This window comes from Malaclemys terrapin, chromosome 23 (genome assembly GCF_027887155.1).
Source record: "Malaclemys terrapin pileata isolate rMalTer1 chromosome 23, rMalTer1.hap1, whole genome shotgun sequence".
NCBI lineage: Eukaryota > Metazoa > Chordata > Testudines > Emydidae > Malaclemys > Malaclemys terrapin.
The window spans coordinates 12,199,788-12,223,840 of record NC_071527.1 but is presented as its reverse complement, the minus strand read 5'-3'; the positions used below and the strand labels follow the sequence as shown (position 1 = coordinate 12,223,840).

At 49.1% G+C, this 24,053-nt stretch overlaps 1 protein-coding gene across 8 annotated transcripts in view; it reads left to right on the top strand.

The window, feature by feature from the left end:
• Positions 1 to 21,379, top strand: part of BRD4 (bromodomain containing 4) — a 203,596-nt gene extending 182,217 nt beyond the window's left edge. For all 8 annotated transcript variants that reach the window (XM_054012978.1, XM_054012980.1, XM_054012979.1 and 5 more), the window contains 6 exons: positions 2,363 to 2,475; positions 2,739 to 2,898; positions 3,167 to 3,297; positions 13,434 to 13,645; positions 16,083 to 16,296; positions 16,716 to 21,379. In XM_054012978.1, coding sequence (XP_053868953.1) covers positions 2,363 to 2,475; positions 2,739 to 2,898; positions 3,167 to 3,297; positions 13,434 to 13,645; positions 16,083 to 16,296; positions 16,716 to 16,784 — 899 coding nt within the window. In that variant the 3' untranslated portion in view covers positions 16,785 to 21,379. The remainder of the gene's footprint in view (positions 1 to 2,362; positions 2,476 to 2,738; positions 2,899 to 3,166; positions 3,298 to 13,433; positions 13,646 to 16,082; positions 16,297 to 16,715) is intronic.
• Positions 21,380 to 24,053: the final 2,674 nt, after the last annotated feature.

Genomic DNA, 24,053 nt, shown 5'->3' with positions numbered 1-24,053 from the left:
ACAGTTGGCGAGCTCCATCTAGAAAAGGGGCTTGTTTGCTCCCTTTGGCAGGACATTTGGTTTGTGATTTCATAGTAATAGCATAAATCACCACCTCCCCAGGAGCCGGTCAGGCTTCCTGATTCTGGTTGGATTTAAAGTTCTCATGTGCTGTTGGCAGGCATGTTGTGAAGTTCCCCATGAAAGGATTGAAAGTGCATGACTGCCAGCGTAGTATCCGGTAAAAGGAGATAAACTGAAGTTAAGGAGGATGGCTGTTAAGTATTGTTTACTAGCCAAGCACTTTCAGTTGTCCCCTTGAGTAGTTTATTAGATGTTAAAATACAAATAGTTAGAATCTGGTGACAGTCAAACTCTGGAAAGAGCCAACCTCTCCAGAATAGCCAAGCTAGCATTACAACACTAAACATATACATGTATGCTAGCCCCCAGCAAGTGATCAGCTGGCAAGTGCCCTTCCCAAAGTGCTTTCCCTGCCTTAATGACAGCCCTTCAGGAGTATGCTCCAGTGGAGGCACAGCTGAAAAGGACATAAAGTGCCTATGACTGCGTGAGTGGTTCTACCCAGATTGGGCGAGTGGAAGTCTCAAGCGAAGTGCTCAGACTGGTCCCTGAGACATAGACAGGGCCTTGTCCCTCCTAGCTATGGGCATGTTTTAAACCCTCGTAAGATTATTTGAGCTGATAATGGTGTAGCCTAGTCTCCCTCATAGCGCCCTTGATCAAGAATATTTTCTCTACAATCTCTAGCATCCTTTGTTATAGGATCATAGTGTACAGAAAGATGGATATTCATTTTGTGTGTGAAGGACAAATATATTTTTCTCTGTCTTAAATATTTAGTATGAGTTCTTTTTGCTTCTCCTTACCTTTGTGTTGTTTTAGATATGTTATCTAATGACCCCTGGCTGTTGGGTGGAGTGCTGTTTTTTCCTCCTATGCTAAACATTGAACTGTGTGTAGGAGAAATAAGAGGAATGTGTCAGTGGCTTTCAGACATCATACTTTGGGCTGTGACCTTCTCAGATGTCAATGGGTTGAGCAGGATTTCGATGGAAGAGGAGAGGCCTCCAAGAAAAACCCAGGCATTGCAAAAAGTGTTACAGGTCATTTAGCGATTCAGGAGGTGCTTCTCTTTAGCACCAGGCTGGTGCCCCCAGCAGGGTGCTGCTGGAGTCCTGTCTTTCCAATTAAATGTAAAACTGAGGCTCGCTTTGGTTCATTAAAGATCTCTAGTTAGGGATGTTTGTCATGGTGCCTTGGTTAAATTCTAATTGGAATTACTACATCCTGCCTCTTTCAATGCCCCCACCCACCCTCTCTTCTCTCTCTCTCTCCCCCCCGCGCCACCTGTAGTTTCACATGAATGCAGGATTCTTCCATTCCTGCCATAAATCATCATATAGGATTTCTGTGAGCTGTTACAACTCAACCAGGGAAATATAACAATGGAGGGCAGACAAATAAAAAAGGGTGCAGACAAGTGAAATTCAGTTGCCCCCCACCCATAAGACAATCTGCTGAGCACCTCTCTAGTGCCTTAGTGTGTTGGCTGAGTCCAACCAGAGCTTGAAAAAGGAAAGTTCACTTCCCTTATAAATTTCAGTGAACAGCAAATGAAATGGATGTCCCCAGGTGCTCCCTCGGTTCTCTGTGCCCTAAAGTGTATGTGTGATTCCTGAACAGAGGTCTTGAGAGAGACTGGGGGCATAGAAATGTAAGGGGAGAGTTTTAAAATAGTAAATGTTCAGTGATTCAATGGAAGAAATTGCACAGGGGAGCTTACAAATTCTTTAAAATATGAATGTGTTTTGGGTGGAGTTTTTCCATTCCTCAGAATGAAGTCCATAGGCTTCATGGCCAAATCCAAAGTGCAATCCAACAAAATCCTTTTCACTTGCCACTGCCCAGTCACCTACAGCCCTTGTGCATTGTGAATGTGCCTGTGACAACCATGGCACTGACCTGACACCAGACAGTAAGAAGGCTGGTGGGAGGTTCCCCCTATCTGAATACCACTCCATGCAAGTCTGGCAGGCTTATGGAGAACAATAAATAGATGTCATTAAGTGTATGGCTGTTTGTGTGCTGATCTGAGTGACAGAGTCCTAAAGTTGCTTCTAAATTAGTGCATGCTGTGTAGCAGTGCAGCCCATGTGATACCTGGAAGTACTGAGGGGTAGGACTAGACTATGGAAACTGCCAAACTGGTGTGGAGTCTTCCTATATTTGTAAGGTGTGCCTGGGTTAAACTCGACCTGCGTGCCGCTCGATCTGACTCAAGGACGAGTTCTCACCTTGGTTAATGTTTGGATAAGCAATAGTGATGACAGGTTAACTGACTGGTGCTGAATTGTTCCAGGTCACTTGAGGGAAGCGCCTTCCCCTCTCATGATGCATTCCCCACAGATGCCCCAGTTCCAGGGTCTGGGCCACCAGTCACCACCTCAGCAAAATATCCAGCCGAAAAAACAGGTAAAGGAAGGCATAGTTTGAATGTGGGGTCCCAAAGGGCCTGCTTTCAAAGCACAGGGTTCCCAACCTGTGTGGGTAGCTTGGGCACATGCTCACAATGGTGCACACTCCATGAGCATGCATTAGAGGCTAGGCCAGCCCCATTGTGGGACCCACGTGGTGGATTGTTCAGGATGTTACTGGCTCTGTGGATGTGGGATGGACTTACATCAAGGAAGGTGTTTGGATAGTGACTGACCCATCTCAATGTGCTAACATGGCAGGAGCTGAGAGCACCCTCTGTCGTACAATCCCAGCCCATGGCGGCAAAGGAAGAGAAGATGCATTCACCAGTCATCCGAAACGAAACATTCAGCCCCACGTTGCGACAGGAACCTCCCAAGCACCCAGAGAGCATCAAACCTCCTGCACATATCCAGCAAAGTGAGTTGGAGCCCCTGCGCTGTTAGTGTTGAAATGTGTATTTTGGGTGTAACATGGGCTAGTCTGTTTCCCTTTGAAGGCTGAGATGGAGAAATGGACTGCTCATCATGGTGAAAGCCTGAGAGTCTACACCTCGGTCTATTGGCCTGCCCTCGACAGTGGGGAAGGAAGGGACAGGATCACTCCGTAAATGCTCTAGGAAACTCAGACACCCTGGCAGCCTGCAGGAATGGTCTTTTGCCCTTACTGTGGTGTGTGTGTGTTTCAGGAACAGAAATGAAACCAATGGAGGGTGGTCGGCCTGTAATCAGACCCCCTGAGCAGAATGTGCCGCCACCTGGAGTACAGGACAAAGACAGACAAAAACAGGAACTGAAAACACCCGTCGCCCCTAAAAAGGTAACCGTTCACCACACCTGGATGCAGTCGGTTTGGGGGAAGGGGTGGTTTAGTGGCCTGGTCTGACCTGCCTACCCTCCAGCATTTGGTCTATATTCTTTGTGCGAATGGGGCACAGGAACTCTAAGCTACTAGGAGAGGCTGAACTCAGTGTAAAGCTCTTAAAAATTCTAGGCTAAAGTTGGCCCTTCTCTAATGGTTTGATCTACTCAGCTACGTTCCCCCATCCTCTTCTGCTTAGGACACAGGTTGGGGTGCCTCGAAGTGGACTTGGCCTCATGTCTTATCCCAGATTGAGCAGACCTGTCCCTTCACGCCAGGGTGAGGCTCACCAAAGTAAACTAGTTTTAGTGCTCTCTCTCTCCCTGATGCTGTGCCCTGCAATGGTTTCTGAGCTATGGGGATTAGTACTCAATATTCTGGATGCAAAATAAAATACCGGCTGAATAGCAGCAAAAGTCAAAGCTCACTCGCAGTGTGATCTACTGCTAGGTCACTTAATGACATAAAGGAAAAGGTGGAAAGTCCTTTAACTGTACTGAACAAATAGACACTGGTGCGCAGTCCTGCACTGGGCCATGGGAGATGTGCCTGGTGTCTGATTACTTGGGGAATATGCGTGGGTCCATTCCTGGGCCTTGCTCTTCACATCATATGGGAAGAGTGTTCATGTTTCCCTCTCACCATTGGTAACCATTTCAGTTGCCTGAGTTAATGAAATATGCTGTTTGTTTTGGGTGCAGAAAATGGATGCAGTGGATGCATCCTACTACCAGCAGGGGGCTGTCCTGGCCTCCTGCAAGGGTAGAGCAACTCTGTGTGCCATAGAGCCAGTAAGCACAGAGCTATTCTAAAATACACCGAGACACGGTAGGTGAGGTAATAGCTTTTATTGAACCAGCTTCTGGTGGTGGAAGGTACAAGCATTTAAGCTTCACAGAGCTCTTTTTCAGGTCTGGAGAAGGAAATCAGACTTCTTCCTTCCCCAGACATGGAGAAGAGCTCTGTGAGGCTTGAAAGCTTGTACCTTCCACCAGCAGAAGTTGGTCCAATAAAATATATTACCTCTCATATGCTGGGGCCAACATAGTTATAACAAGACTTAAAATACCGTTAATTAGGCACATCTGGTTACAGCTTGGGGTCTGGGGAAACAAACATGAGACTCAGTGGGCAACAGCTTTCACCTTTGAGCCTCTGTGTCCCCATTTCTAAAATGATGAGATGATACCTGCCCTGCCCATTGCAGGGGGAAAGGTTGTTTGTGAAGTGTTTTGAGACGTTGAGCTCTGGGTGCATCAGTGCTGTGAGATAGTTTCTTTGGGTGCAATGGCTGCTTGGGAGCTAAAGAATGACATTGCCATCAGTGTAGCTTAGCTCATATTTGTATGGGTGCTGGAATATTCTTGGAGTCCCAGTTCAAGGATCAATCCCTATAGTAATTAGTTCAGCTTCCCCTGAGAGCTCTTGGTTCACAGAGTATGCAAGTGTCTGGGGGGTGGGGGAGCACCATTAGCCTCACTGCTTCATGTAGGTTTGGGCCCAATTTTTGAATGTTAAAGTGATTGTACAAGAGAGTTTGGCCTGGCTGAGAGCTGTAAGGACTGATGGCTTCTATCTGCAGATGAGGAACAGCCTGGGCGCAGCAGGGCAAGCATCTCCCACCTGTGTCGCTGGGATGCAGAGGGGACTCCCTGTGCATGGGAAGGGAGCTCAGTCTCTGTGACCCATTCAGCCCTACACTTCTGACCACAAATGGCAGGCACAGAGGTGGTGGTTTGACAATATGGGAACCAGGAGCTGTAAAGTGAGACTACCAACTCATTTCATACATGCCACCGTGAACAGCTTTCAGATGGTAATATCACCTTCTTCAAGTAATGGTCCCTATTTGTGTTCCACTGAGGGGTTAAGCCATGCGCACCATGTGCCCAGAGTTGGAGAATTTGAAAGTAGTGTCTGTTGGTCCTTTCATGTGCCCTGGATCACCTTGTGCTTCATCCAAGGTGTTAAAGGGAGGGGCTGACCAACCGCATCTCCAGTTCTTCTCACTGCCGCATGGTTCAGGTCGGAACTTTCAGTGTCCTCCTCTCTGGTGCATCTTTAATTAAGATAGTTGTACATAGTTTTACCCAGTTTTATGGTAGTTTTACCAGTTTATTACAGTTTTTATTGCAGTTTTAGCATTTAGTTAAGATGGGGGCTTGTTTTTTTCCTTCATCCAACACACCACCCAGTACCTCTGTGCAGGTACTGGACTATGCCCAGGATTCTGGGCTTCAAACTCTGCACCTCCTGCACGTGCTTCTTCTCCATCAGTGATGAACCCAATACTGTCTCTACTGCTTGGGGGAAGCTCACATCACATCCAGGTGCAGTATTTGCCAATCCTTTCCCAGCCACCCCAAAAAAGACCAGATCCTCCGCTTCCAAAAGCACCACATGGAGCTTGCCACGAGGCCTCAGTCGGATCCAGGCAGAGAAACTCCCCCTGTGTATCAGCCTGAATCAGCGAGGAACGCGCACCTCCCATTACCACATCCAAAGCCAGTACCGGCAGAACCAACCCCCACAAACCCTGTGGCGGGGTCTAACTGGGAGGTAAGGAAGCACACCCATACGCATGGTACTAAGTCTTCCTCAAAGCCAAAGAAAGTGGACGCTCCTTCCATGAGTTCGAGCCATGGGGATGGAGCTCTCACTAAGTCCCATAGGCATGAGAAGAAGTTCCACAAGCAATGGAATCTGGTACTTCCAAGCACCTGTCCAACAGTACCATCATCACAAACCCTCCACAAGACATGGAATCCTCCTGTTCTGGGAAAGTCCATGCCACCGGCACTGATACGAGCCCAGGGAAAGGGTGCCTGTGACACCGGGGAGATGTGAAATTGTACCTGAACCCCAGGACATGTTCGCCTTGCCGGACCCAAAGTCACCCCAGCCAGCCAGCCCTTCCACCTTTAGAGAGAGGATTTCTCCACCTCAGGATATGTCCCCAGTACAGGTCCTCTCACCATCTGCTCCGATGGTCTACACCCTCCGCTGGTTCTGACGGTACCACTATTTGAACCAGTCTGCCTTCTCCTCCTCTGAAGAATCGGAACCAGGAGAGGAACCAGCTATGTCCTATCACCCCTACGTGTCTTCACAGAGACTGCTACATCCATGGCAGCATCCACCATTTCAGTGGTCTCAGAGCCATTGGTACCGTGGGGGCCACCACAACCTTCCTCAGATCTGGCCTATTGGCTATACTGGGGACCAGGTCCCAATACCCTCCCCCCTTGGAACCAGCCTGGTCCACGGAACATTTTACCTGCCTCCTGCTTAAAGGCTTCTTCTAGCAGACTCTTAGATCTGTTGGTAGAGGAGGAACACTTCAGTCTGGTCCCAGCGGTGCTGCAAGAATTGGTAAGTTTTCCCTCTTCGTCTCCAGATGAAGCAGTGACTGAAGCATCCTCTTCGCCTCTGGATGACTTCAGGCAATTTCAAGGAACTGTTGCAGAGATTCTCAAGGGAACTCCAGTTTCCGCTGGAAGAAATTTAGGACCCCGGGACCAGCCACAATTGCACTTCCTATTACTGAAGCTATTCTGGAGCCTGCCAGGACCATGTGGCACACCTCTCCCACATGTATGGCTACCCCTGGGGGGCCAAAAAGCATTACGTTCTTGCTAAGGGGTCCCCCCCTTTATTTTTTTATTTTTTGCATTCTCCTCCAAACACCCTAGTTGTCCAGGCAACGACTGCACAAGCCAAGCAACAGCACCTTCAATCTATGCCTGATGATAAGGAGGGCAAACATTTGGTCCTTTTGGGGCGCAAGGTGTTTTCCTTAGCCAGCCTTCAATTCTGTATTGTGAACTCTCAGGCATTACTAGTCAAGTGCGACTTCCTGAATTACAGCAAGTTCCAGGAATTTACTGATAGCCTGCCACAACACGATTGGGCTCACTTTCAGGCCCTTATTGAGGAAGGGAAGCTGATAGCCAGAATAACTCTCTAATCGGAGGTAGATGCAGCAGATACCTCTTGCAGGGCCATGGCTACGGCCATAGTTATGCGTAGAATGTCTTGGCTCCATTCCTTTGGTTTCTTCTTCGAGTGCTTACTCATGTGTATTCCATAGTAGGTGTGCATGCTCGCCACGTGCACCGGTGCCGGAAGTTTTTCCCTCAGCAGTACCCGTAGGGGGAGCGCTGCTGTGACCCCTGGAGTGGCGCCTCTATAGCGCACTATAAGGGGAGCTGTGTGCTCCCCCCACCCTCAGTTCCTTCTTGCCGCCAGTGACGGTGCATCGGAACTACTTGCTCCAGCTTTGCTGCAGCTCGTCCCAGAACTCGTTTCGTTGTTAGTAGTACCTGTGTGTATTAGTTCAATAAAGTTTCAGCTTAGTTAGTTAGCGTTCGGGCCGGGGCATGCTCTGGGCCCCAGGGTTTAGATCGTGCGAGCCTTGCAGGTGTTCGATCATAGAATATCAGGGTTGGAAGGGACCTCAAGAGGTCATCTAGTCCAACCCCCTGCTCAAAGCAGGACCAATTCCCAACTAAATCATCCTAGCCGGGGCTTTGTCAAGCCGGGCCTTAAAAACCTCCAAGGAAGGAGATTCCACCACCTCCCTAGGTAACCCATTCCAGTGCTTCACCACCCTCCTAGTGAAATAGTGTTTCCTAATATCCAGCCTGGACCTCCCCCATTGCAACTTGAGACCATTGCTCCTTGTTCTGTCATCTGCCACCACTGAGAACAGCCGAGCTCCATCCTCTTTGGAACCCCCCTTCAGGTAGTTGAAGGCTGCTATCAAATCCCCCCTCATTCTTCTCTTCTGGAGACTTAACAATCCCAGTTCCCTCAGCCTCTCCTCATAAGTCATGTGCTCCAGACCCCTAATCATTTTTGTTGCCCTCCGCTGGACTCTTTCCAATTTTTCCACATCCTTCTTGTAGTGTGGGGACCAAAACTGGATACAGTATTCCAGATGAGGCCTCACCAATGTCGAATAAAGGGGAACAATCACGTTCCTCGATCTGCTGGCAATGCCCCTACTTATACAGCCCAAAATGCCATTAGCCTTCTTGGCAACAAGAGCACGCTGTTGACTCATATCCAGCTTCTCGTCCACTGTGACACCTAGGTCCTTTTCTGCAGAACTGCTACCTAGCTATTCGGTCCCTAGTCTGTAGCAGTGCATGGGATTCTTCCGTCCTAAGTGCAGGACTCTGCACTTGTCCTTGTTGAACCTCATCAGGTTTTTTTTGGCCCAATCCAATTTGTCTAGGTCCCTCTGTATCCGATCCCTACCCTCTAGTGTATCTACCACGCCTCCTAGTTTAGTGTCATCTGCAAACTTGCTGAGAGTGCAGTCCACACCATCCTCCAGATCATTAATAAAGATATTAAACAAAACCGGCCCCAGGACCGACCCTTGGGGCACTCCGCTTGAAACCGTCTGCCAACTAGACATGGAGCCATTGATCACTACCCGTTGAGCCTGACGATCTAGCCAGCTTTCTGTCCACCTTACAGTCCATTCATCCAGCCCATACTTCTTTAACTTGGCGGCAAGAATACTGTGGGAGACCGTATCAAAAGCTTGCTAAAGTCAAGGAATAACATATCCACTGCTTTCCCCTCATCCACAGAGCCAGTTATCTCATCATAGAAGGCAACTTAGGTTACTTAGGCATGACTTCCCCTTGGTGAATCCATGCTGACTGTTCCTGATCACTTTCCTCTCCTCTAAGTATTTCATAATTGATTCCTTGAGGACCTGCTCCACGATTTTTCCAGGGACTGAGGTGAGGCTGACTGGCCTGTAGTTCCCCGGATCCTCCTCCTTCCCTTTTTTAAAGATGGGCACTACATTAGCCTTTTTCCAGTCATCTGGGACCTCCCCCGATCGCCATGAGTTTTCAAAAATAATGGCTAATGGCTGTGCAATTCGATGCCTAGAAGTGACCTGCACGCCGACTGTCTCCGCTGCGTGGGCGAATCTCACATCAGCGACCGCTGTAAAATCTGCAGGTCCTTTAAACCCAGAACTAAAAAAGAGAGAGACATTAGACTTCGGGCCCTTCTCATGGAGTCAGCACTGACCCCAACCCCGGTGCACCAAGCAGAATCGGCACCGGGCACTTGGTCTTCCGTGCGCAGCGATCTCCCGGCACCTTCCGATGGCCGGCACCGCTCCCCGTCCAAGAAGCAGAGAAAGGCCCTGTCCTCTCAAAGGCATTGAGAGAAAGCAAGAGGTGAAGCTAGACCCACATCAGGCAGCTCCAGTTCCCCCCCTCCCCCCTCCGGGGCTCTAGAGCTCCGACTCAGGTTGAGCGGAGCAGCCCGGTTGTGTCGACTCAGTTGCTGCCGCTGGGCTCTCGACAGTCAACACCGACCCAATGCCAATCCCGGTCAGGGGATCGCTCTCGGGCCCGCTCGCCGCTCAGTGTCCTGTCAGGACACAGCCTCCACTTTCTTTGCCCAACAGGTTGTCTGGTCAGGTGCCGTCTGAGCGAAGTTCCAGGCACTGCTCCACGCCAAGTACAGAGTATTGGTAGGACGGGCAGACACCGTAGATGCTCCTATTCTCGGAGGAGCTACCGAAGCCGCTCCCGGCATGGGCGTCATTGCCGGTCTCGCTTCAGCTCTCTCACATCGAGGCACCGTGCCCACGGCTCCTGGCGGGGATCACCAGCTCCGCGTCGTCACGGATCCAGGCGTCGAAGCGTCTCGAGGAGTAGCATCTCGAGGCGGCACCGTTTGTCAGCATTGGAGTCCCGGTCCCGTGGCAGACGTTGCTCTCGGTATCACCGCTCGTACCGCTCCCATGGCACCGATAGGTCGTTGGTAACCTCGGCCTACAGGCAGTGCCCTATGACTCAGCCGGGCCAACCTGACCAGCTGGTGCCGCCGGTGCCGCACCAGAGTCAATGGCAAGGGCCCCTGTGGCAAGGCCAGTGGTGCCACTGGACCCCCCGACCCCCTGTGCATGCCCAGCAAGGCCCTCAGTCAATAGCCGGGGCATCGGAGGCCCCTTCAGCCACACTATCCAGACCCCCGAGGGATAGATCGGTGGATCATGGATCCTCGGCACCGCACGAGGAGTCCGACCAAGGGGTGGATCCCGTGGCACCGGCCGACGTGCAGAGCCCCGTACCGGCCCCCTCCCCTGCACCAAATGACAAAATTGCAGCCCCACCCCCCTCCGCACCGCAGGAGGACTTCAGGGCTCATCAGGTGCTACTAAAGCAAGTTGCATCCTGTCTCCAACTCCAAGCTGAGGAGCTGGGGGGACCCTCAAACTCACTGTTTAATGTGCTCTCATCCTCGGTACCAGGCAGAGTGGCCCTCCTGCTGCACAAAGGGGTGGCTAACATCTCCAATGCCCTCTGGCCAACGCCGGCCTCCCTCGTCCCACTATCAAAAAAGGCAGAGCGCAAATACTTTGTGCCCACGAAAGGGCACAAATACCTTTATACTGGCCCGGCCCCCAACTCCCTAGTGGTGGAGTCCGTAAATCATGGCGAAAGATGGGGTCAACCAGGACCCACACCCAAAAATAAAGACTGTAAAAGACTTGACTCGTTTGGCAGGAAGCTTTATTCGTCAGCCAGCTTCCAGCTCCGGGTGGCCACCACCAGGCCCTCCTCAGTTGATAAGAGTTTAACTTGTGGGGGTCACTGCCGAAATTCGAGCCCTCCCTTCCGGAACGCGAAAGGAAGGATTTTAAGGTGCTGATGGAGGAGGGCGCCGCCGCCGCGAAGGCTGCTCTGCAGGTGGCGGCGGATGCAGCTGACATAAATACCCTGGAACTCTGAGCTGTAAGAAAGGCATGCCAATCCTTTCTTCTGTTTATTCACTCCCATCACGGTCTCCTCATATCAGACAACACTACTGCCGTTTCCTATATCAACAAACAGGAACATGATGGGCCGCTCTATGCACAATCTCTGCAATTGGTTCATCAATCACCAGATTCTCTTGTCTGCAGGCTGTCATCCAGGGACACAGGATGTAGTCTCGGACTCGATCAGCAGACGTTTTGCAATGCCCACGAGAGGGAACTTCACAATTCAGTAGTACACAGCATCTTCACCTGACGGAGGACCCTGACCAGAGACCTATTCACATCACAAACTAACAGCAAATGTACCACATACTGCTCCAGAGGAGGCCTCGGTCACCACTCTCAGGGTGATGCTCTCCTGCTCTCTTAGTCAGGCCAAATCAACTACGCCTTCCCACCTCTACCTCTCCTGCCTCAGGTACTGCACAAGATCTAACAAGACAACGCAATGGTCATTCTGATCGCACCCTGTTGGCCCACGCAATTCCGGTTTCCTAATCTCCTCCACATGTCATTCTGCCCACCAATTCCCCTCCACAACTTCCCCGATCTCCTGACCCAGTACAACAGCGAGATCAGGCATCCCAATCCACATGCGCTCCACCTCAGAACATGGTATTTGGATGGCCATTTGCTTTAGCCTGCACATGCTCTCCTGCTGTGCAAGACATCCTCTCCAGCAGCAGGAAGGACTCCACTAGGCAATGTTACTGAGCCAAATGGAAACGTTTCTCATCTTGGGTCTAACAAAAAGAACTTCTGTCTGAACTGATGGGGATCCCCCTGATCCTGGATTATGTTCTGTCCTTGAAGTCATCAGTTTTTGTCTCAACTCTTTGAGAGTCCACCTGGCAGTGATTAGCGCATTCTACTGTCCAATGGAAGGTTGCACTGTCTTTACACACCCACTAACCACTAGGTTTTGGAAAGGCCTCATCACAACCTCTCCCATCCAAATGATCACACCCCAATGATTACCTGAATCTAGTTCCCTCCATGCTAACGGAACCACACTTTGAACTGTTACCATCGTGCTCTGTCCCTCCTTTCCATGAAAGTTGCTTTCCTTGTTGCTATCACTTCTGCGAGAAGCGTTGGTGAACTTGAAGCTATGATAGAGGACCCGCCTTTTATAGTGTTAGAGAAGGATCATTTCCCTACATCTACACCCCAGCTTTTTACCAAAGGTGGTCTCCCAGTTTCACATCAATCAATCTATTCACTTACCTATTTTCTTCCTGAAACCACACGCATCTGCAGAAGAACATCAACTCCATTCCCTCAATGTCTGATGAACTCTGGCCTGTTGCTTGCAGAGAACAAAACCAATCAGGAACGCCCTTAGGCTGTATATGTTGCAGTAGCAGAAAGACTCAGGGGGTGAGCCATCTCCACCTAGAGGATCTCTAAATGGATTTTGGGTTGCATTTCACTCTGCCACCAACTGTCAGGCCTACCTATCCCCACAGGGGTGCAGGCTAACTCCACGAGAGCTCAGGCTTTGACCATGGACTCCCTTCAGTTAGGGACAATGTAGAGCGGCTACAGGGAGTTCTTACGCACCTTTGCAGCACACTGTCTTAGTGCAGGACTCAGTGGCAGATGCCTCCTTTGGATGGCAGTTCTCCACACAACCATTCCTTCCTCATCCTTGCACCCTCTTCCGACTTAGGTACTGCTTGTTAATCACCACCAGTGGAATAATAGGGATCATCACTCGAAGAAGAGGTGGTTACTTGCATGTAATTGGAGGTTCTTTGAGATGCGTGGTCCCTATGTGTATTCCACTTCCCACCCTCCTTCCTCTCTGCTACGCATCTGTCTGATTCGTGTTGGAGAAGGAATTGGCGACACGGTCCGGTTCGACTCATCCTTTATCACCTCGGCTGGAAGCGCAAGGTGAACCAGGGCGCATGCACGGACCAATGCACACTACTTTCAAAAGCTCTGATTGCAGGTGCATGGTTCACATGCGTAACCCCTCAGTGGAATACAAACATGGACCACACATCTCGAAGAACCTCCAGTTATAGGTAAATAACCTCCTCTTTCAGTAACTATCAGTCTGTGCTGGATTGAAACAGGTCATAAGTGCTGAAGGTTCCCTTCAGCAAATGATTTTGGGGGAGTTCTGTGGCCTCTTAGTGTGACTCTCTGAACTTAACCATAATGCCTAGCACTAAGGTTCATGCCAGACTCATCATGCTTCTGTGTGCTGTTAACATTAGCTGGGAGGCTTTGTCTGCTAGCTATGGCCCAGTTCAACACTAATGCTGCCTTCTTGACTTCACAGGATCTGAAAATAAAGAACATGGGCTCGTGGGCAAGCTTGGTCCAGAAACCCCTCACGACTCCATCCTCCACGGCAAAGTCCTCCAGCGATAGCTTTGAGCATTTCAAGAGGGCAGCGCGGGAGAAGGAGGAGCGGGAGAAGGCGCTCAAAGCTCAGGCAGAACAGGTGGAAAAGGAGAAGGAGCGGCTGAGGCGGGAGCAGGAAAGGATGAGGTGAGAGGCCTGCACATCTGTATTTCATTGCTCCTAAAGCTGGTCTCCCCAGGGTACCGAGGTGTCTGAATGGGGTTATGTCCCCATTGGGGACAGTCACTTCCTCTTTTTGCTTCACTTGTCAGCTTGGTGCCTTGGAGCCACTGCTGATTCGTTGGGAAAAGACAGGTTTTTCAGCATGATTAACCAGAAGACAGTGAGGGTAAAGCTGTCTCCACTGCCCTTTTGAGGGGTATACCAGACATGGCCCTGTTGTCTAGGCCACCTTTTCTCTAGCTCCCTTGGGTTGTACCTGGGCTCTGTTAGCCTAGACGCGTGGCAGCACTTACATGCAGCAGTGCAGGAACTCTGAACATAATCAGTGTGTGTGTAATATAGCCACTGCTTCCATGGTGGGCTCACGAGAAGATGGGCTCCTTGCCTACTCAGGAGCCAGTGCAAGTTGTAGAGTTCCAGCATCATACTCTGTTCACAGTTCATACCACTGAGGTATCTGGGTGTGCCAGCTGGATAACCGCTGCGGTTTCCTCCTTCTCAAGCTGACTAACTGTACTGTTAAGCAAGAAGCAACATGAGCAAGAATCTCTTGATGCACTAAGCACTTCCCATTCCACAGCGTGGGGGTCGCAAAATGAGTGGCTTAACTATGCAACAAACTCCACAGGGAGAAACCCCTTAGCTGCCCATTCTCCAACTGGGATCCCCAGGGAGCACTTGCTGGGGGAGATGGCTGGACACATGGTGCTGGCTGCTCTTCCTCGTTTCCAGTTGCTACCTGGCATTAAAAATGTAATACATTGAGTCCTTTCCTGAGAGACTTCACTATGTCAGTGATTGCTAGAGTTCCCACCGGAAGGTTATAGGATCACAGAGGGGAGGCATCCATGAGACGCTCTAAGGTGCCACAAGGACTCCTGTTCTTTTTGCTGATAGACTAACACGGCTGCTACTCTGAAATCTAAGATACGGGTCACACTAGGAACAAGTTTAAAACAGCCAAATCTGAGACCTCCCTTCCCACTCTCCTCAAACAGTCCATCACAGCAATGGTGAGCCAGTTTAGATCACAGAAACCCCCTTGGGAGCTGCCACCCGATGTGCAAAGACTACCCCTGCTTCTGTTTTCCCTGCCAGCTCAGGACTCCAGCACCCTGTCTTGCTGAGCCAGACACTCCCGTCTGGCTCCAGACACAGACCCAGGGTCTGAATCACTTGTCCCAAAGCTGCAAGTTTACCTGAAAACAGCTCGCAGTAGCGTGCTTGTCTTTAGCACTCAGATGCCCAACTCCCAATGGGGTCTAAACCCAGATAAATCCGTTTTACCCTGCATAAAGCTTATGCAGGGCAAACTCATAAATTGTTCGCCCTCTATAACACTGATAGAGAGATATGCACAGCTGTTTGCTCCCCCAGGTATTAATACATACTCTGAGTAAATTACTAAATAGAAAGTGATTTTATTAAATACAGACACTAGGATTTAAGTGGTTCAAAGTAGTAACAGACAGAACAAAATAAGTCACAAGCAAAATAAAATAAAATGCGCAAATCTATGCCTAATCAAACTGAATACAGATAATCTCACCCTCAGAGATGCTTCAGTAAGTTTTTCTCAGACTGGACACCTTCCAGGCCTGGGCACAATTCTTTTCCCTGGTGCAGCTCTTGTTGCAGCTCAGGTGATAGCTAGGGGATTCTTCATGATGGCTTCCCTCTCTCCCTGTTCTCTTCCCCCCTTTATATATCTTTTGCATAAGGCGGGAACTCTTTGTCTCTCTAGTTTTCCACCCCCCCTCACTGGAAAAGCACCAAGTTAAAGATGGATTCCAGTTCAGGTGACATGATCACATGTCACTGCAAGACTTCATTACTCACTTGCCAGCACACACATACACAGGAAGACTCACAGGTAACCACAGCCATCTGCAGACAATAGGAGTCATCAAGATTCCAAACCATCATTAATGGTCCACACTTTACACAATTACAATAGGCCCTCAGAGTTACATTTTATATTTCTAGTTTTAGATACAAGAGTGGTACATTTATACAAATCAGATGATCACACTCAGTAGATTATAAGCTTTGTAATGATACCTTACAAGAGACCTTTTGCATGAGGCATATCCCAGTTACTTACATTCACTTATTACCGTATTTTCTCTAAAACCAGCTCAGTTACATTATATTGACTTATTATCAAGTTTTTATAAAACCATATAGACTGCACAACGTCACAACGGGTCACACTAGGAACAAGTTTAAAACAGCCAAATCTGAGACCTCCCTTCCCACTCTCCTCAAACAGTCCTTCATCACAGCAATGGTGAGCCAGCCCATGGATGGAAGAAGGACCCAGCAGTTTAAGAGATTTCTATGCCTTATGGGGTTGCACAAAGCGCCCCACCATTCTAATGACACTTTTGGGTCTTGGCAGGAGTCGTGATGATGAGGATGCCCTGGAGCAAGCTCGCAGAGTTCAGGAAGAAGTCCGAAGACGCCAGGAGCAGCAGCAGCAGCAGCAGCAGGTGTCAGCTGCAGCCTCTGCGCCCCAAGCACAGAGCTCTCAGCCACAGTCCTCTCAGTCTATGCTGGATCAGCAGAGAGAGATGGCCAGAAAACGGGAGCAGGAGCGAAGGCGCAGAGAGGCGGTGAGTGGGGGGGGGGGAATACTGGGCACTCTGATGGGGGGCAATTTGAGGCAGATGTTCAGGCAGTGAGCTGAGTGACAGAGCATCGCTCTGCACTTTAATTGATAGTCCTAGAGCACGCTGGGTTTATCGGCCAGGGGTTACAAGCAGGCCAGAGTGCTTTTGCTGGGATGCTGACCCCTTGGTGAACTGAGTGAAGACTCCCAACTTGAACAGATTGGCAGACAACTGTGCCAGGAGACTTAAGTCTTTTATAGGGCAAAAGTACTAGATTATACCAGTAAAAAGTTTAGGTAGCCCAGCAAAATCCCTGGCCCCTAATGCCACCCATTGAGTCAAGTGCAGCATCCCTGCAATGTGCTCCCGTGAGCATCAATCCTGCAGCCTTTGTAATTCTCCTATCTCCTCTCCCCCTTCAGATGGCAGCTACTATCGACATGAATTTCCAGAGCGATTTGTTGGCAATATTCGAAGAGAATCTTTTCTAATAGCGCCTGGTTTTCTTCTCCTGACTCTTTAATTTCCCGGCGAATCTTTGACTCTCCATAGTGTTCATGGCGGCTGGGAGGGGGAGCATTCCTGCAGCCCTTCTGCATGTCTGACCATTGCAGATCTTTCAGTCGAGGCCTCCGAAGGATCAGCAGAGTCTGCCTTACAGTTTGACTTTTGCCCCCCCTCACACACTGAAGAAAGACCGACCAAGACAAGCCAACTACATACTAGGTTTGATTGGACATGCAGCTGCTGGGAAGGGTGCCCTGATCACTCGACATTCTCTATGCCAAACGTATTCACAGTATATCCAGGACTTCATGTTCTTCACACCTTTTCTATCCATAAAGGTTCTAAGTTACAGAATGTCTATGAATAAACAGTGCTGTGTCATGACAGCAAGAGATGCTCTTCACTGAGAGGCTGCCTATGGGAGTATCCTGGCAAGAATGGGAGACCTGGGAAAATACACAAGCTGTGTCTGGTCCTTTCATCACTGGCTTTGCCTTTAACTTAACTTCCCACAAGCCTTTAGCTGGGAGCCATTCTCTGTAAGTGTTCGCTTGTGAAAAAGGGAATAGTACAGTGGAGGTGTCAAGTGAAACTGGCCATTTGAGTGAGGTTTTTGTTTTAGCATTGTGTGGAGGTCCGGGAATTGGAGCTAGACTACCAACCAAAGTCAGTTTCTTTCAGTCTGTTTTTTTCCTCCAGGCAGTTTGTTACTGCTCAACTCTTGACTGGGTATTGATTGTCTCTTTGTTATAGAGTGGAGTGGAGAAACCAGTAACACCAGGGGAAGCTACCACCCTGTCACTAGTGTTTGACTGTGGCTGTATTGTATAGTGACTATAGTTGGCATACATTTGTTTGAGGGTTTTGGTGAGCCACCAAACTCGGTGTAAAAACACTGCTTATATTTTGCTCAGTTTCAAACTTTTAGTCTATATTTTTAACTGTAAAACCAGAAAGCTGCATTTTGGTTTTTTTTAAATGTCATAAAATATGATTAAAAAAAAAAAAAGTTTTTATACCTAAAAGAAGAGGCTGAGAGGAGGGCAAGTGGAAGCGGCAGTTTTGGAAAGGCTCCTTCCACCACCTACCAAATCTCACTAGCAGCGGGCGTTTTCCCATGCGCCTTCAGTGTGTGTTCTTTTAATTTTATTCTATGAACTGTTAAATGTTATGTGCCATAAATACCCACTATACAGTACAATACTGGTGTGTCAGTATGGGGTGAGCGCTGGAGTAATTGATTGGTTTTACTTAAATACGGTGAATATGCATTTGGTCTGTACTGATCATGGAATAAACTCATCTCTTTTTTTTTAAAAGATGGTGTCGTACTGACATTTCTTTGAATCCTATTTGTGATTAAGTTGTTTAAAGGGGTGAGGATTGTTGAGGAAAGGTTGTCCCTATCTTCTGACTGTGCTCTAGGGGAAAGGAAGGAGTTCTCACGCTCCTGTCCCCATCCTGGGGGGAAGCTTGTCCTAGGTAGCCAGTGTGCATTTTCCCTCCTAAACGAGGGCTAGGAGAGCTGCCATGCTAAAGCAACACAATCCTGGACAAGGTGTAGTGAGGCTGAACTTGTGTGAAGGCTTCATCCTGCCATTGGCCCCCCTCTCTCACCCAGAGGGCGCATCGGGGCCCAAAGCACTGACACCCACAGCGTCTCAGACAACCAGTGCAGTCCCCTCCCAATTTCTGAGATTGTGATGCAGACGTAGCTGACACTATGTAAAGCAAGCACAAGAGCCTGCCTGACTCCAGAGTGACGTTTGTCCCACCGAGCAAGAGCTGGGATTCTCCAAGCCTTGGCCAAGCTATTCATTTTGCGAGCTGATGGCTTCCATTGATACTTGCTTTCTGAGGTTTGAATGTGGGGGTTGGATGATGGGGCAGGAGGGCCTTCTCTTCACATTCCAGACCTGGTTCAGTGTGAGAACTGGGTGCAGCTATCCCTGGGAAGATCCAGTCAGGACAGGGGACAGATTAGCCGGCACTAGTATGGATAAACTCCACTTTGCTGTTGTCTCAGTGACCAAGCAAGCGTTGAAATAGCAGCCTCGGGTTGTAGGGTTTGACTGTCTGCCATAAGCTGACTTCAGTGTTTCCGAAGCTACTTTCTTGTCATCCCTTAGAGCTCTCTGTTGCCAGTGGGGAGGGGAATACGTGTAAAAGAAATCAGCCTGTTAAGTTTCTCTTAGCTAACATGATCGACCTAGTGATGTGTGAGCCGGCTGGGGTAGTGGGGAGGCTGCAAGAAAGTCTAGAAATCCATCCCATAAACCTGCCCAAGTCCATCCCCTACCCCCCACTCTAATGAAACAACCCTCAGTCAAACCTGACAGGCTCCTCCCGATCGAAACTGGTACTGACCAAGAGAATGGTCAGGACATGCAAGTCTCTCATCTCTGTAGCTCTTAATCTCTGGCCTCCCCACTGTGCTATCCTTAGTCGCAGGCAAGACCAGAGAAGCAGAGTGCAGGATTTGTCTGGTGATGGCATGAGGAATAGTTCTTGATTCTATCTAATTATCATAGGGAGCTTATTAACCTTATCAGGTGAGGATCTGTCTGGGCTTGGGAATGTAGAGCCCCACTTTTCTGTTGGCTATTTCAGGAAATCATCCCAGTGAACTGCCTGTCTCATTAGAGCCCCTTGGTGTCTTTACTGGAAAAGTCCTGATTTCCTTTGCCTGGGAGAACCTGCACCAGGGAACTTCACTAGCAGCTGATTCTGCTGCTGTTGCAAAGAGAAACCCAAAAGAGCAGCATCCCTGTTCTCCTTGCTTGGCAGAGCCCAGGCCAGATCAGTGACTGGCTGCAGCTTAGCCTCAGAGCTCAGTGGGTTTGTTTAGATGAGATGTGCCAGTGTGGATCAACAAGTGGTGGCTGCCTTTAACTTTAAAATACAACTGCAATCTGAAAGGTCCCAGTATCCTGTGCTCATGCTAGTGGCCTGGCCAAGATCATTGCATGCTGGGACTTGTAGTATTCTTGTGAGCCAAGGCCCCCCACCCATGATGATGATGGACACAACTGGCATCATTTTATGCAAATTAGGAGCCACCTTTATGTTGCTGGCAAATGGTTGATGGGGCCTCAGGTTGAGCAAAGTGTGGGCAGGCTCTCTTGGCTTGGGCAGATTCTCTGTGCTGTGCCGAGCAGGGGAATAGGGGATATGCTTGATTTTACTCTGATCCCCAAGAATTGGCAGGAGCAAAACCTCATGGCACTGTAGGGCATGGAAGAGAGGTAGGGAACGTGCCGTTCCCATGTCCCGAGGGCTAGGAACAGTCACTTCTTACAGTCCTTTCCCAAGGCTTCAGCTGCATCCTGTGTCACAATCTGTAAATTGCCTCTGGATTTCAATCTTTCTTTGGTTGTGCATAGTGGGGGAAATCTGAACCTTTGGCTTCTCCTCTAACCTCTTCCAACGACGTCTCTTGAACCTCACGCTGCTTCCATCTCTCACCCTTCTTGGGCAGTATTCCTCTTTCCACGCTCTCTCCTCTTCTTATGAAAGCACTTTGGGTGATCATCTCCTCCCTCCTTTAATTTTAAGCTCAGGGTTTCCGGGTATTTTTAAGTGCACATCCGCTGTAAGAGTGACCACACACACACTCATCGCAATTGTACATAAAATCCACCACATTGCAAACAAGAAAACAAACCAATTGGAAGTGCTGGAACTTCTAAGAGAGCACCCTAGGTTGTAAAATAAAGAAAACAAATATTATATAATTTATATGTATGCAAAGAACAAACCCCCCTGTATCTAGTCAATAGTGATATTAGTCCTTTTTTTAATGTTCAGCCCTTTTTTGCATTTGAAATTTGCCAAACCTTTATCGTCAGTAGTTAATAATTCGGAGTAGCGGTAGCATTTTTTAGACTGGTGGGTTAATCCAGTAGTCTGTTTCTTTCCCTTTCTTGCTCACCTCTGTATTGTTTGCAAATATCTGGAAACGTTTACAGGTTGCACCTACATACTCTGTAACTTTAAATATTTTTTTAAGTTGTACTCTTCTTGTTCTATTCTGTGCATTTTTTTTGTTTGTTTTTACACGTCGCCGAATGATGACCATAACGTGGTATCTTTAGCTGGAGAAATGATTCCTTCAGGTTTTTTTCTGCCAAAGGTGGTTGTGGTTTTTTTTGGTTTGGTTTTTTTGCTATTCTCATGTTTTTTTTCCCCTGTTTTACTGTGTGTGTTTATAATTGGGTTGTAATTCAGATGATACACTATTTAATTTCCCCCCACCCCATCCCCTTGTGTATGATTTAACAGTTATGGACATTAGAATGCATCTTCTTGCTATAGAAGTCTAGTCTAAATGATGTAATCCTGGTTATTTTCTCCTCCTCTTTAATCCTGTACAAAAGAATAAGAGAAACGTACAATCCCACTGTACTTTTTGCACGGAACGCTTGGCAAATAATTCTGTCAGTGAATTTGAGACTTGTATTAAACACTTTAGACATTTGTAGAAGGGAATTCATAGAGTTTTCACTTATATACTAAAGGTTTTTTTGTGCAGTTCTCATTGCAAAAATAAACATTTGTACTGAATATAAAGCTAAAACTACTTTGTCTGAAATTTTATCTGGTTTTCTGCATTGAGACTGGATTCCCCCCAAGACTGCGATAGTGTTTGGGCCCCAGCTCCATAAAGGGCTTATTGCAGGATCGACACCTTAATCATCGCGTTTTATATTCCAGAAACCAGCTAACATGGCTAAATTGCAACAGTGCCACCGACCTCGTTGATAAAACCCCCCAGCGCTTAAAGCAAGGCAATGGATAGTTCTGGCTATTCTAATCCGTTTGCTGCCACATGGTCAACAATGCACTGGCCAAGAGTCTTCACAGTGATGAAGGGGGCCCAACAGGAGACCCCTTGAAGGAGCCTAGTTTCATGTAAGTGCTAGGTACCCCCTCTGAAAATGTCACTCCTGTAAGATGTATTGGAGCGTAAGCTTTCGTGGGTGAAGACCCACGTGGTGGAAATTTCCAGAGGCAGGTATAAATATGCAGGCCAGAATCAGTCTGGAGATAACGAGGTCAGTTCAATCAGGGAGGATGAGGCCCTCTTCTAGCAGTTGGTGTGAAAACCAATACGTCTGTTAGTCTCAAAGGTGCCACAGGACTCTCTTGTTGCTTTTTACAGATCCAGACTAACACGGCTCCCCCTCTCATACTTGACTCCTGTAAGATATCACAAACTGGCACCTAAGATCTTAAGTCTGGATTGAATCATGACCATCCCCCTCACATGGGCAGTGCAAGCTTCCTGCTGTCCTGAAAGGCTCTGCTCCTTGCTCTAAATGCTTGTGTTTTGGAAATGGTGCGATATTGTATGAAGTACATTGTGGTCGTTCAACACCTGACCGAGGGTGCAATCCCTGGCCCTGCTGATGTCAGTGGCAACACCCCCAAAGAGTCTCACAGCTCCTTTCACTATGAACATTGAGAAGGAAAATCCCAAATAAGTGTCAGCCCCAAGACTAGAGCTCAGTTCTCATGGCTTCACAGCTGATGCCACCCAGTAGGGCCATGTGACCTCCCTGCCATGTTACTGACCTTCTCTGGGCTTAATGTCTGAGAACATGGCTAAAGGCGCTCCATTGCACTTGCACAGCACGCTGTTGCCTACATATCTCAAAGTCTTTCACAAAGGTGGGTGAGAATTGTTAGCTCCATTGTGTGGTGGCCTGAAGTCAGCGATTTGAAGTCTGTTGTGTGAGGCCCTGTGCTCTGTTGGCTCAGATCTAGAGCTGCTGCCATCGAGAGCAGAGCTCTTTTCCCCATTCTACCCTGCATTTTCTATGTAACCTTTTTCCAAGTCACTTACGCTGCCTATCTCTGTTTCCCCCCACTGGAAAATGGGCCGTGGCCATTTCCCTGGGCCAAGGGGCGTTTGGTGGTGAACACAGCAGGAGAAATCATTGCACAAGATCCTAGAGTAGCCTTCCACTGAAATGTCCCGATTGCAGTTTGCAGGTGGGAATCATCCCCAGCACTGGGGGCGGGGGGCCTTCTGCATCAGCTTGATTGAAAGAAAAGTGCATCTAAACAGACACGGGACTGTTGAAAACTGCCCCCTGGTGTGTACCAGCGACCACTCCCCCTGGGGTTCCAATGCCACCCAGGGATGAGACGAAGGGGGGCTGGAGGGGGGGGGGGGCACAAACATCAGGCACGTAACAGGCTTCGTAGGCGTTAATCCCAGACAGCACTTCCCCGGTGTGATCACCGTTTGGCCACCCATGACACAGACCTCTAAACATTTGACAGCTGGATTTTTAGTTTTTAGTTTCGATCTGAAATTCCTTCTGCTTCCAAGCACTGAGCTGCATGGCCCAGCTGAGCCGCTTCAGCTGCTGACGGCCAGTGTAAATAGCATGTGGCCAACTTGGGTGATAGTTGGTATTTGCCATCGTTGGGAATCTTTATCCCTTCCCCATAAGGCTCAATGAGTCTACACCAGGGGTGGGCAAACTACGACCTGCGGGCCATTTTAAGCCAGCCTGTGAGCTGCACCACGCGGTTCGGCCCCGCTCCGGCCGGGGCGCTGTGTCGGGGGCCGCACCACGCAGCTTGGGACTGCTCCGACGCTCCGGCCGGGGCACTGGGTCGGGGGCCGCACCGGTGGCTTGGCCCTGCTCCAGCCGGGGTGCTGGGTCAGGGCTGCACCACACTTGAGGTAAGTGCCGCCCAGAGCCTGCACCCCTGAGCCTCTCCCCACACCCCAGCCCTCATCCCCCTCCTGCCCTCCGAACCCCTCTGTCCCAGCCCAGAGCACCCTCCTACACCCCAAACTCCTCAGCCCCAACCCCACCCCAGAGCCCACACCCCCACCTGAACCTGCACCCCCTCCCGCACCCCAACCCCAATTTTGAGTTTGCCCACCCCAGTCTACACTTTAACTAAAAGTACCTTTGTTAGTCCAAAGGCTGGTCAGCCCAATAGCACATTAAATGATTATGTGAATGAATTGTCCCCACCTAAATACTGTAAGGAGCCATCAGACACTTACAGCAGAGTCAGAAATAGAACCCATCACATCTTCCGGGTGTTTCGTGGTTTTGGCTGTCGACGGACCTGAGCTGCTTTTCCTAACTTACCCCCTACACCCCTTGCCCGTGGGTTCAGCTGCACTTGGGCTGTGTCTGCCTGCAACTGCTTGCATAGCACTCACTAGTGTGGAAGCAGGGAAAAAAAGAGAGCGTTTAAGTTGCCATTTAAATGTAAGAAACCGA